This window comes from Drosophila ficusphila, unplaced genomic scaffold, assembly GCF_018152265.1.
Source record: "Drosophila ficusphila isolate 14025-0441.05 unplaced genomic scaffold, ASM1815226v1 contig_286, whole genome shotgun sequence".
Classification (NCBI taxonomy): domain Eukaryota; kingdom Metazoa; phylum Arthropoda; class Insecta; order Diptera; family Drosophilidae; genus Drosophila; species Drosophila ficusphila.
The window spans coordinates 8,234,101-8,246,485 of record NW_025064189.1 but is presented as its reverse complement, the minus strand read 5'-3'; the positions used below and the strand labels follow the sequence as shown (position 1 = coordinate 8,246,485).

The following is a 12,385-nucleotide window of genomic DNA, read 5'->3' as shown; positions in this document are numbered from 1 at the left end:
TAAATAAAGGCCAAAATTATGTCTTCTGTCCATTTTACCGATAAGCTTGCTTTTGCAAAGCAATGCACGGTTCCTTGGGTTAATCTCCTATAATAAGCACCAAATATTAAACCTCTAACGCATTTTTTGTAACAGGTGAGATACCAGAGGTACAAAAAGACTATCAAATAAGCATCATTCACGAAGAGCCTGTCGAAGAAGATCAACCTCAACCAATTTTGGAGGTCCGAGTCATTGATGAAGTCCCCGAGGTCGAGGAATCGCAGCCTATTGTGGAAGAGGTTGAAGAGGAAGAGGATCTGCCTATTGTAGAAGAAACAACCGAGGACGTCACAAAGCCCAAGATAAAGAAGAAGAAAATTGTCAAGAAAAAGACTGACGACCATGATGAACTCATTAGAAAGTTGTTGGAGCAGGAAATTGAGAAGACGGAACTGGAGAAGTACGAGAAAATTGATTTCGATATCCCGAAAAAACTCAAGCCCGAGTTCGCCACTCTTGAACCGATTAAAATCGAACGCAAAGAACAGAAGCCGACAAAGGTAACAATTGTCGAGGCTACAGATGTTCCGAAAACAGTAAAACTTAAACCCGGCAAACGTAAGGAGAAACCCGCTGAAGAACAAAATGTTCAACTTCCAAAGTTCAGACTTAAGGCCCGTATGGTATTAGTTGAATACCCTCCGGCTCCGCTTATTCCAAAAATCACTAATATTGGAGCCGTCAAAGACAACGGAGAACTATCTCGCAACATTGAAGAGGCGGAAGAAGTCCTGAAGTTCAAGCCACATAAGACCAAGAAAATCAAGAAAATAAAGGATGATTTGGAAAAGGTGGAACTCGAAAAGTACGAGAAATACGTCAGCAGCGATGAAGAACCTGAGGAAAAAGCACCGTATAAGAAACCGGAGAAGGAACCTAAGCCGAAGGAAAAAGAAGACGAAGTGAAGCTTAAACTTGGCAAGGGTAAGAAGAAGCCAAAGGAGGAAGACGAAGGCGAAAATGTTACTCTCAAAAAGATTCCACAAAAACCACAAGAGGTTGAGGAAGTACTTGAAGTAAAGCCGACACCAAAGAAGGAAGTTGTTGTTGAGGAACAACCAAAGGCGCCTAAGGAAGGAGAGTTTATTGTTGAGCCTTTTGAACCAACTGACCTGGATAGACCAGAATATGTTCCCGAAGAACTTGAACCATTCGAGCACCCAGAGAAGCAGGATAAGCCCAAGAAACCCTCTAAGACCAAGTACAAGCCTAAAGATAAGGTTAAGCCCGAGCCAGAAACAGTTATCTCAGAAATTGTTCCTGGAGTGCCAAAGGATGAAGAGGAAATTCCCGAACAAGAAATAAAGTTCCGTAAGCCCGAGGCAGAAGCTCCAGAAGAAACTGACTCAGAAATAAAGCTTCGTCCTGTGCCAAAGTTATCTAAGCCTGAGGAACCAGTTGAACAAGCGGTGGTTAAACCTAAGGAAGAGGAGCCTCAGCGCGAGGAAAGTCCAGTAAAGCTTGACGATGACGAAAAGAAAACGAAAAAACCAAAGGTAAAGAAGGTGCAGCAAAAGGAAGAAAAAATACCTGATGAGAAGCCAGTAGAGTATGAGGCATCGATAATAGAAGAAGCCCCAGTGGAAGTACCCATCGAAAAGCCCGAAGAGCCAAAAGAAGTAAAGATAAAGCAAAAGAAGCCCAAGGAAACTCCTGTATCCCAAGTCGTAGTCTCTGAGGAAATACCGCAACCTGAAGAAGTTCCTGAGGAAATACCAGTTGAGTACAAAATAACAACAACGGTCTTGGAGCCAGAGGAGGCACCAAAGGAACATCAAGTCAGAGTAATTGATTTTGACGAGCGTCAAGAAACTTCCGAGGAAGTTATTGAAGAAAAGGTGGTAACGCGGAAGAAGAAACCAAAACCACAGATACCGGAAGAATTTGAGGTCACATTAAAAGAGCCAAAAATTGAAGAAACAGAACCTGTGGAAGTTTCGGCTGAAATCTTGCAACCAGTTGAAAAGGCCGAACAAAAGCCAGAAGAGTTTGAGATTGAACTTAAACTTACGGAGCCTATTTCAGAAGAGCCGGTTGAACAAGAAATCAAAGTTAAGAAGACCAAAAAGAAACCTGTGGAAGAGGTGAAGGAGGATAAGATCTTAGTAGTGGAAAAAGAAACTGAGGAGCAACCAGTTGAGGAAAAAATCGAGGAGGTCGAGAAACAGGAAGAAAAGAAGAAGAGCAAAAAGCCAAAGTCATATGAGTTTAGGATTACAGAAACCGATGCTATTGAAGAGCAGCCAGCCGCAGTTGTTGAGGAAATTTCTGAGAAATTACCAGAGCCCAAAGAAGAAATAGTCGTCGAAAAGTTTGACACTTATGAAATAAGCCTGAAGGAATCTGAAGCAGAAAAGGTGATCGCTGTTGAAGAGCAACCCCAGGAAGAAACACCACAAGAAGTTGTTCTCAAGAAAAAACCAAAGGAACCTGAGGAAGTTGAAGCCGAGTTTGTATTAACAGAACCAAAGATTACCGAGGAAACCACTGTTGAAACTGCTATCAAGCAGAAGAAAACTAAAAAGCCAAAGAAGACAGAGGAAGAAGCTCAATTGGAAATTAAGGTTGTGGAGACCGAAGCAGCTGTTCCTGAGGATGTGGTTGTTGAAGCTCCCAAGCCTGTGATCGTAGAGAAGAAGGAAGAGCTTGTCGAAGAAAAGCCCAAAGAGTTTACAATTCATGTATCTGAAACTGAGGCCAAGCCTGAAGAACCAAGTGAGGCACAGTTTACGGTGAAAAAACGCAAGCCTTCTGTAACTTTCGCCGACGAACCAGCTACTGAAATCATTCTTAAGGAGAGTAAGCCCGCTGAAGAATTTACCGAGGAGGCTCAAATCAAGACAAAGAAGCCGAAAAAGAAGGTGAAGGATGTAGAGGCCGAAGAACTTAAGATTACTATTACTGAGGAGATTCCTCAGGAAGTTCCAATAGTTGAAGAAGTTGAGGAAGAAGAGCTGATTACAGTAGTCAAGGAAGAAGTCCCAGCGGTTGAAGAAAAAACTTATAAAATTGGCATTAAGGAGACACAGCCAGAAAAACCTGCAGAGGTGATTGCTGAGGATGAGCCGGTGGTTACTGAGCCAATTGTGGAAGAACCGGAACCAGAAACCTTTGAAGAACACAAAGTTAGAGTTGTTGAGGAAACACCCCGCGAATTTGTCGAGGAAGTCATCGAAGAAGAAGTTAAGGTTATTCGTAAGAAGAAGCCTAAGCCAGAAGTCAGGGAGGAGCCAGAGGCACAAATAACGGTTTCAGCTCCAAAGCCTGTCGATGAAGTAGAAGCTACAACTAGCATTGCTGTTGTTCCAGAACAACCAATCGAAGAGGAGGCCGCTGATCTCAAGATAACAATAATCGAAGAAGAAGCAGCACCACAGGAACTTGTTCAAGAAATTGAAGAAATTGAAATTGTCGAGGAACCAGAAGCGCCAGCAGAAAAACCAAAGGACTTCAAATTTGTTCTTAAGGAGGCTGAAAAGGAACCTACTGTGGAAGAGTTGCCCGAGGAGCAGGTCACAATCCAGAAGAAGAAGAAAAAGGTGACAGTTGCCGATGAGGTCGAAGAACCAGAAGCTGAATTTTCGATTAAGCCGAAACAGCCAGTACAGGAAGTTTCCGAAGAAGCCAAGATAAAGAAAAAATCTAAAAAGCCTGTTAAGGAAGAAGAGGCAGCTGCCGAGCTTAAGGTAACCGTTACTGCAGAAGTTATTGAAGAGCCAGAGGTTCAAGAAATCGTTGAAGAAATTGTTGAGGTTCCGGAAGAAATTCCAACTGATTATACAATAGAAGTCAAGGAAACTGAGCCAGAAGCTCCAGAGGAAGAACAAGTCAGCTTACCGCAGAAGAAGCCAAAAGCTGATCCGGTGGTTGAGGAGCCAGAGGCTGAAGTTACTCTTAGACCAAAGCCAAAGGTGGAAGAAGTTGAAGAAAAGGCAAAAATAGTCAAGAAAAAGCCAAAGAAGCCTGTCGAAGAACAAGCTGCTGAGGAGCTTACGGTCAAGGTTGAGCAAGAAGTTGTCCCAGAGCCAATAGTGGAGCAAGAAGTCGTAGAAGAAGTCGTGATTAAAAAGAAGACTGAAAAGCCTGAGCCAGAGGATATTGTCGATGCTACTGTTGTGAAGCTAAAGAAACCAGAGCCGGTTGAGGCAGAAGATGTAGTGGCCGAAGTCACACTGAAGCCTAAAGCTCCCAAGGAGGTTGTCGAAGAGGAATTCTCTGTTGATGTTAAGTTGCCAAAGGAGAAGTCAATTACCGAGGAAACCTCTGATCAAACTGTACAGCTCAAGAAAAAGAAGAAGCCGCAAAAACCGGTAGAGGAAGCTGCAGACGAGCTTAAGCTACAGCAGACTGTTATCGAAGAAAGGCCCATTGAAATAGAAGAGGAGGAGATAGTTGAAGAAGCAGTCGTAATTCGCAAGAAACCCAAGAAACCCTTCGAACCGACTGTTGAAGATCTCGAAGAAACTGAGTTCAGTCTCTCCTTCAAAAAGCCTCACACTATTAACGAGGGTGTGGAGGAGGCCGCCACCGTGCTGAAAAAGCGACCAGTTAGGCCCACTACTCTGGACGAAGCTGCGGCTGAGCTTTCCATCAAGCGTCAAGAAGAAGAATATGAAGAGGGCGAAGATATCGAAGAGTTTGTCGTTAGCAAGGGACCTAAGCCAAAGCCTCTTCAGATTACAGAAGAAGATGAGGAGGCATACACAGTCAAGAAACTTAAACGACGAAAGCAGGTTGACATTCCCGAATACGCTGATGTTGAAAACGTGACATTCCGTGCGAGAAGTACCAAAACCAAGGAAGATGTCGATCAGGAGTTTAACATTGCGCTCGACTCGTATGCGGAGGAAGAAATTTCGATGTCTGGAAAGGTTAAGCTTAAGAAGCCTATCAAGAAGACTTTCTCCGAAGCAGCTGATGAGGCCAAGATCAAGATCATTCAGGACTTTGATGATGGTGAAGAGCCAATCATTGAGGAAATCCGAGACGATGAGGACACTATCGATGAAGTTGAGGAACCAGAAGAATACTTTGTTGAAGAATTGCCACCAGATGAAGTAGACTTTAAGCTGAAGCCCAAGAAACAGGCGAAGCCAGCCTACTCCATTCAAGATGAGGAGGAAGAACAGTTCCTGATTGGCATTCGACATCCGAAACGCGATTCGGTAACCTACGACGAGGATTCTCTAACATTTAAAAAGAAACGTAAAGTTGTTCAACAACTTTTTAACGAAGGTAAGTCGGTTGTCACCAATATTACTAGTTTAAACAAATTTCAAAATGCTTTACTTTTGCATATAAAAATATCAGCTTATATGATATCAGAGTGGCAAGGTAAACTTACCCAACTTAAATGTCGGTATCTAACGCCTAACCATTCATTGTTTACAACTTAAAAACAATAAAAAAATTTTAAGGCAAAATGCTAACATTGATCTATATTTGCACAGATGGAGCTTCGCTGAATATAACCAAGGAAATAAATGTTGAAGGTATGTACACGCTGTGTTAGAACAATAATAGAACAAAATAACATATTTCATAAAAACTTTTAGAATCCGATAATCCCAATGTTATGTATTCCATCTGCAATTATATTGCTGACAACGATGAAGCCATAAACCTGGTCGAGGGTGAGAAAGTTACGGTCGTTGGCCGTCATAGCTCTGAATGGTGGTATGTTAAGAAGAGCATTACTGAAGAGGAAGGCTGGGTTCCAGCTCAATATCTGATGGAGCCTGAGGAATATGCGCAGTATGTGCAAAACAAACTGCATGAGAAAATCGACAAATTGCCAGTGTTTGAACGTAAGTATTATTAAAAAAAATGGGTATTTGTCAAGCTTAACATTGTCTTGTGCCTGTCCACGTTCGGTCATTAACAAAAATATTTACTGTTCTGTTTGTGGTTGTAAACTGTTAAGGTCCTGGACCGGAAGACAAGCCCATTGCTCCAAGGTTTATCGAGAAACTGCAGCCCATTCATACACCAGACGGGTACACAGTACAGTTCGAATGCAAGGTCGAAGGCAATCCAAGACCTCAAATTGCCTGGTTCCGCGAAACTGCCATTATCAAACCTTCACAAGACTTCCAAATGTTCTACGATGATGACAATGTGGCAACTTTGATTATTCGCGAGGTGTTCCCTGAAGATGCCGGCCAGTTTACAGTTGTTGCCAAGAACGCAGCGGGATTCACGTCCAGCACAACCGAGCTGATTGTGGAGAGTCCACTATCCGATCACGGATCTGATGCCACAGCCCTTTCACGTCGCAGCATGTCCCGGGAATCTTCCCTTGCTGACATTTTGGAGGGTATTCCACCAACCTTCTCAAAGAAACCAAAGGCTCAGTACGTAGACGAAAATACGAATGTAATTCTTGAATGCCGACTGGTGGCCGTACCAGAACCGGACATTGTCTGGACATTTAATGGCGAGGACATCGACGAGGAGGAAATCAAAAACGTTCGCATCGTTACCGAATCGGACATGCACATGTACTGCAGTGTTGTGCACATCACCAAGGTAAAGAAATCGCAAGAAGGAACCTACGAAGTTATTGCGACCAATCGCGAGGGCGAGGCACGTTTGCCTATTACTCTTAAGGTGCGAACCACCGATAAGGAGGCCCCGCAAATCTTGGAACCCTTGCGCAACATGGTCATACGTGAAGGCGAAAGTGTGGTTCTCTCTACCCAGATTGTGGGCAATCCACCACCAAAGGTTACCTGGTACAAGGACGGCAAGCCCGTCAAGAATGCCAAGTCTGATAAGGACTTGCATACCTTAACACTTATCACACCCAAAAAGTCTGAGAAGGGCGAGTACACGGTTAAGGCTGTTAATCCCTTGGGCAGCGTTGAGACTACTGCAAATCTAACAATTGAAGGTAGGTTCTTTGTTTCATGTTAATTTCCGTAACAATTTAAGTTAATCCAATTGCTAATTTGTGGACTTTCTGTATCTAGAACCTACTAGCGGAAACGCGGAGCCACCACTTTTCGTAGAGCGTTTCGAGGAGCAGAACGTGCCGCAGAAGGGCGAGATTCACTTGCCTGCCAAGGTCTCCGGAAATCCGGTTCCCGAGGTGCAGTGGCTGTTCAATAACACTCCACTGTTCCCCAGCGAGCGCATTCAGCAGGTCTACGATGGCGAGAACATTGAACTTGTCATCAAGGATGCCAACCCAGAAACCGATTCGGGTGACTACAAGTGCATTGCCAGCAACCCCATTGGCAAAACGTCGCATGGTGCTCGTGTAATTGTCGAGGTCGATGAAGTGACCTTCACTAAGAAACTTAAGAAGACCATCACCATTGAGGAAGTACAATCCCTCACCCTAGAGTGTGAGACCTCTCACGTAGTAACCACCAAATGGTTCTTCAACGGAAAAGAACTCAGTGGCATGGATCACCGCGTTGTCGTGGAAGATGGTAAGACACATAAATTGGTGATCCGGAATACAAACCTTCGCGATTCTGGTACCTATATGTGCAAAGTCAAAAAGCAAGAGACTCAGTCTACTGTGGAGGTTCTGAAGCGTAAGCCCGACTTTATCAAGATCCTGGAAGACTACGAGGTAACCGAAAAGGATACCGCCATTCTGGATGTGGAACTCACTACCGAGTCGACTGAAGTGACTTGGTACAAGGACGGCGAAAAGATTACCCCCGAAAACAAGAATGTCGAGTTCATCAAGGATGGCAAGGCACGTCGCTTGGTTATCCGCGATACCACAATCCACGATGAAGGCCAGTACACTTGCAAGATTGAGGGACAGGAGTGCAGTTGTGAGCTGGTTGTAATTGAGTTGCCGCCAGAGATTATTGAGCCATTGAAGGACGTTTCTGTGACCAAGGGCGAGAATGCCATTTTCAAGGTTGAGCTCAGCAAGGGTGACGCCCTTGTTAAATGGTTCAAGAACGGCAAAGAGATTGTATTCAATGATCGCATTCAGCTAGCCATCGATGGCAAGAGGCAATCGCTACGCATTGTCAAGGCCAAGCCCGAAGATAAGGGCGAATACTCCGTCCAGGTGGGTGAGCAGACCTCAAAGGGTACGCTTACGGTTGAGGAGCCACTTGTGGACTTTGTCATCCGCCTGCCAGATGTAACTCTAGCCACCAAGACCACGGATGCCGAATTTACGGTGCAGCTGTCGCAACCCGATGTCGAGGTGACTTGGTGCAAGAAGGGCAAACCCATCAAGCCCGACAATAAGCACGAGGTCTTTGTCGAGGGAACTGTCAGACGTCTGGTTATCCACGATGCCAGTGATGACGATGCCGGTGAGATCAGCTGCGTAGCCGAGAACGTTACGAGCAGCTCCAAACTGTGCGTGGAGGAGCTCAAACTGCCACCCGTCATAACCTCTGACAAGGATCAGACCATCAAGGCTAAGGAGAACGACGATGTCACCTTCACTGTCAAGTACACAGGCGTACCAACGCCCGAGGCCGTTTGGACCACGCGTAAGGTTGTCATACCCAAGTCAAAGCGGACAATCCCGGCCATCGATGAGCAGTCAGCCACGCTAACCATCAAAAAGGTTGTCGACGAAGATGAGGGAGAGTACACCGTTAAGCTCGTCAACCCGGTGGGCGAAGCAGAGGCCAGCCTACACTTGGTCATTATGCGTAAGTACCCCAGCTTATATGCAAGTTAATTGGTGCGGAACTTTAGACCCTAATCAAATATATAGGCAAGCCAACGGCACCTGGCACTCCCCAACCCCTGGAAATAATGCACGACTCTATTACGCTCTACTGGAAGGCGCCAGAGGACGATGGCAAGTCAGAAATTATCGAGTACATTCTGGAGTATCACGATGTTAAGGAAGAAAAGTGAGTATAATATAAATATAGCAAGGTTTTTACCAAAATTTTTCATTAATGGTGCTTTAAATAAGATTTCTTTAATTGTAGTGTGCTAAAAATAGTATCAATTTATTTCCATCTCAAAGGAAACCTTTTCTATAAAAAATAATTTATACTCGCAGGTGGACTGAAATAAGAAAGATCAAGGACACTACGTACACCATTAGCAAGCTGAAGATCGACACTGAATACGTGTTCCGTTCAATCGCTGTAAACGAAGTGGGACCCTCACCGCCCTCGCCGCTATCGCCACCTATCCGCCTAGTGCCGAAGATAGAGACAGAGGCTCCCAGCGTACGAGAGCCACTACAGGATGTGGTGAGCGAACTAGACAAAGAGGTGACGCTGTCCTGCGTGTTCGGTGGCATTCCAGAGCCAAAGGTGACGTGGAAAAAGAATGGCAAGGTTTTCGAGTCGAGTGGAATTCGCTACGAGAACCGTGTGGCCAAATACATAATTGAAAAGACAACCATTGAGACTGAAGCCACCTACACATGCGTGGCGACCAATGAGAAGGGCTCTGTGGAGACCTCGTGCCACCTGAAACTGCAGCAGAAACCAGTCCTCGAGGTAGAGGACAAGTATTTGACACAGAAACTGCGCACGGGCAGCACTCTCACCATTCCAGCGACGGTCCGCGGCTATCCACAACCAACTGTGACCTGGCACAAGGAGACTGTTGAACAGAAGACCACCAAGACGGTAACCATTGAAACCACAGAGTACACTTCCACCTATACGGTCAAGAAGGTCACCCGCGAGCAATCTGGCAAATACAAGGTGACGGCCACTAACGAATCCGGCTCTACCTACGTAGAGTGCACGGTCCAAGTGATAGACAAACCCAGCAGACCCCAGTCCCTGGAAATTAAGGACATAAAGAAAGACTCGATTACCTTGGAGTGGACACCACCCATTGATGACGGTGGTCTGGAGATCAACAAGTATACCTTGGAGAAATGTGACGTCCAAAACAATGTTTGGATGAAGGTCTCCGACTTTGACAAAGACATAAAGTCGTACTCCGTTCAAAAACTATCCATGAATTCTCAATACATGTTCCGTGTTGTGGCCGCCAATCCTATTGGCGAGTCCGAGCCAACGGAAAGTGACCCTGTGACTATAACTAAGAAATTCGGTAGGTTTCACAATTAAAAATGAATCAAGACAAGGTCTTTAACTAATTATAAATTAAACACCAATGAATTAACAGAAAAACCATCGCCACCTCGGGGCCCGACCACTGTTTCGGGCATGAACGACACTTCCTTCAATTTGGCCTGGGAGCCTTCAGAGAATGACGGCGGCTCTAAAATCTTAGAGTACATTGTGGAGATCAGGGAAGAGACTGAAACAACCTATCGATCGGTGGGCGAAACCCTTGGCACGGTCACCAATATCCATGTCGAGAAGGTTGTCCGAAACAAGGGCTATTTGTTCCGCATCTTTGCAAGAAATCAGGTTGGCACCAGCGAGGCGTTCGAGACCACGGAGAAGGTTGTCGTGGGCCGCAAGATAAGTAAGTTTTCAAGCAGTTTTTATTTTATAAATGCTTATTGCTTCTGCGAATTGCTTTTTATAAAACGCTACTAATGCTTAAACATGCGCAATTCTAACCCCCAAATGACAACAGCTAATGATAATGATGACCAAGGTACGTAAGGCGTAAAAAGCAAACAAAGTTTAAAAAGTTGTGAGTACACGGGTGCTAATTGATTTTTGTTTGTTCAACACCAGCGCCGCCATCGCCACCTCAGAACCTGAGGGCGCCGGATGTTACCAGTCGAAGTGTCACTTTGGATTGGGAGGTGCCGGCCCGCAATGGTGGATCAGAAATTACAGGTAAAATGCAACAGACTTATAGTATAAATTAAAGGACTTCACCTGACTTCTTATTCCCAAACAGGCTACTGCGTGGAGAAACGTTCCTCAACATCTACCAGCTGGACAAAGGTCATTACACTGGACGCTCACCAGCTGCACTACACGATTGACAACCTAAAGGAGAAGTGTGGGTACTGGTTCCGTGTTTCTGCGGAAAACGAGGTTGGATTAGGTGCACCAGCCGTCACCGAGAGCATATCGCTTAAAACACATGCCAGTGAGTTTGCAATGGGAATCATTTTAGATAGACCCCTAGATGACTTTGCTGTTTTTATAGCCGTACCCTCACCACCGACCGGACCACTGGAGGCGCGCGTTCTCGCCGCCAATGCCCACATATTCGAATGGGGTATACCCGAGTCAGATGGAGGTGCGCCTCTGCTCGGCTACCACATTGCTATAAGGGACATGAAGAAGACCATGTGGATCGAGGTGGGTCGTGTGCCAGCTGGCGTCCAGAAATTCCAGATCAGAGATCTGCAGGAGAACCACGAGTACATGATTCGCATATTTGCGAAGAACGAAATTGGTCTAAGTGAACCTCTGGAATCGGAGGAGCCCTACAAGGCTATGACTGCTGGTAAGTATCATTCCGTTTGGTGTTTGCAAAAACGAAGAATAACTGCTAATTGGCAATATTTATCATCATTTTATCTTCATTCAAACCAGGTCATGAGAGCCTGCCGGACGAGCCGCGCACGGAGATGAGTTCGTGCAACACATCCTCCTGGCTGCGAGACCACAACATGGATGCGGATATCCATTCGTATGCTCGCGGCAGGCTGCTTCAACGCGATGAGTACTTCTTCCGGCTCTGGGCGGATTTGCCCAAGAGCAAAAAGAAGAAGGGCTCCAAATAGTCGGTAGAAACGACAACGAAATAAGAAACACTTTAGTCGTAGGTTAAGCATATTTCAATTGTATATTATGTAACAAGCAATGGGTTAACCCCTTTGATTTTCTAGCTTTTTGTACTTTACTAGAGATGACGATGTAAGGTTGGTGTAATGTAAGTCGCATCCCATTGTTAGCGATGTCCACGTCCCCCGATCAAAGAGTGCGAGCGAAGAATAAACTTAATGCTCGGGTGCGTGGACGTGGCTCAATGCTCTGGATGGCCATTACACCATCCAGTTAATGGACATAATTTTAGATTTTTCATTTGCATAGAGTTCTTTTTGGTTTTATTGTTTTACTTTCGCCTTATTTTTGTAAGCTGTGATAAATCTATCAAAATCGAAAGCGTCAAACGAAGCAACAAAAAATGAAACAGAATAAAAATGCCGCCAGGCGGCGATCCATCGGCATCGGGCAACGAGAGCCAACGAGCCGCAGCCCTCCAACATCCAATTCCATCCCAATCCCAGCCAGCGTAACTCAATATCCTCTCGGGAGACAAAACAACAAATGGTGCAATTCGATATGAGTTATTTCTGGGGAGTGTTGCGAGTCGCTGGCTGCCGTTGCCTTTGTCCTGGCTTCGCCCTGGTTGAAATTTATGGCATAGGAATATGAGAGAGGTTATACTCGTATGTCTTTAAAGTTACCAAAACTAAATAAACATATAAAACAAAATGTAA

At 45.1% G+C, this 12,385-nt stretch overlaps 1 protein-coding gene across 3 annotated transcripts in view; it reads left to right on the top strand.

Annotated features, from left to right (window-relative positions):
- Positions 1–12,385, top strand: part of LOC108100125 (titin) — a 21,198-nt gene extending 8,813 nt beyond the window's left edge. The window contains exons 2-14 of one of the 3 annotated variants that reach the window (XM_043207819.1): positions 136–5,277; positions 5,493–5,534; positions 5,598–5,849; positions 5,966–6,934; positions 7,014–8,681; positions 8,747–8,888; positions 9,044–10,059; positions 10,135–10,440; positions 10,555–10,575; positions 10,659–10,763; positions 10,828–11,022; positions 11,083–11,385; positions 11,475–12,385. In XM_043207819.1, coding sequence (XP_043063754.1) covers positions 136–5,277; positions 5,493–5,534; positions 5,598–5,849; positions 5,966–6,934; positions 7,014–8,681; positions 8,747–8,888; positions 9,044–10,059; positions 10,135–10,440; positions 10,555–10,575; positions 10,659–10,763; positions 10,828–11,022; positions 11,083–11,385; positions 11,475–11,665 — 10,352 coding nt within the window. In that variant the 3' untranslated portion in view covers positions 11,666–12,385. Of the gene's footprint in view, positions 1–135; positions 5,278–5,492; positions 5,535–5,597; positions 5,850–5,965; positions 6,935–7,013; positions 8,682–8,746; positions 8,889–9,043; positions 10,060–10,134; positions 10,441–10,554; positions 10,576–10,658; positions 10,764–10,827; positions 11,386–11,474 lie in introns of all 3 variants that reach the window. The other 2 variants (XM_043207820.1, XM_043207818.1) reach the window with 2 other exon arrangements.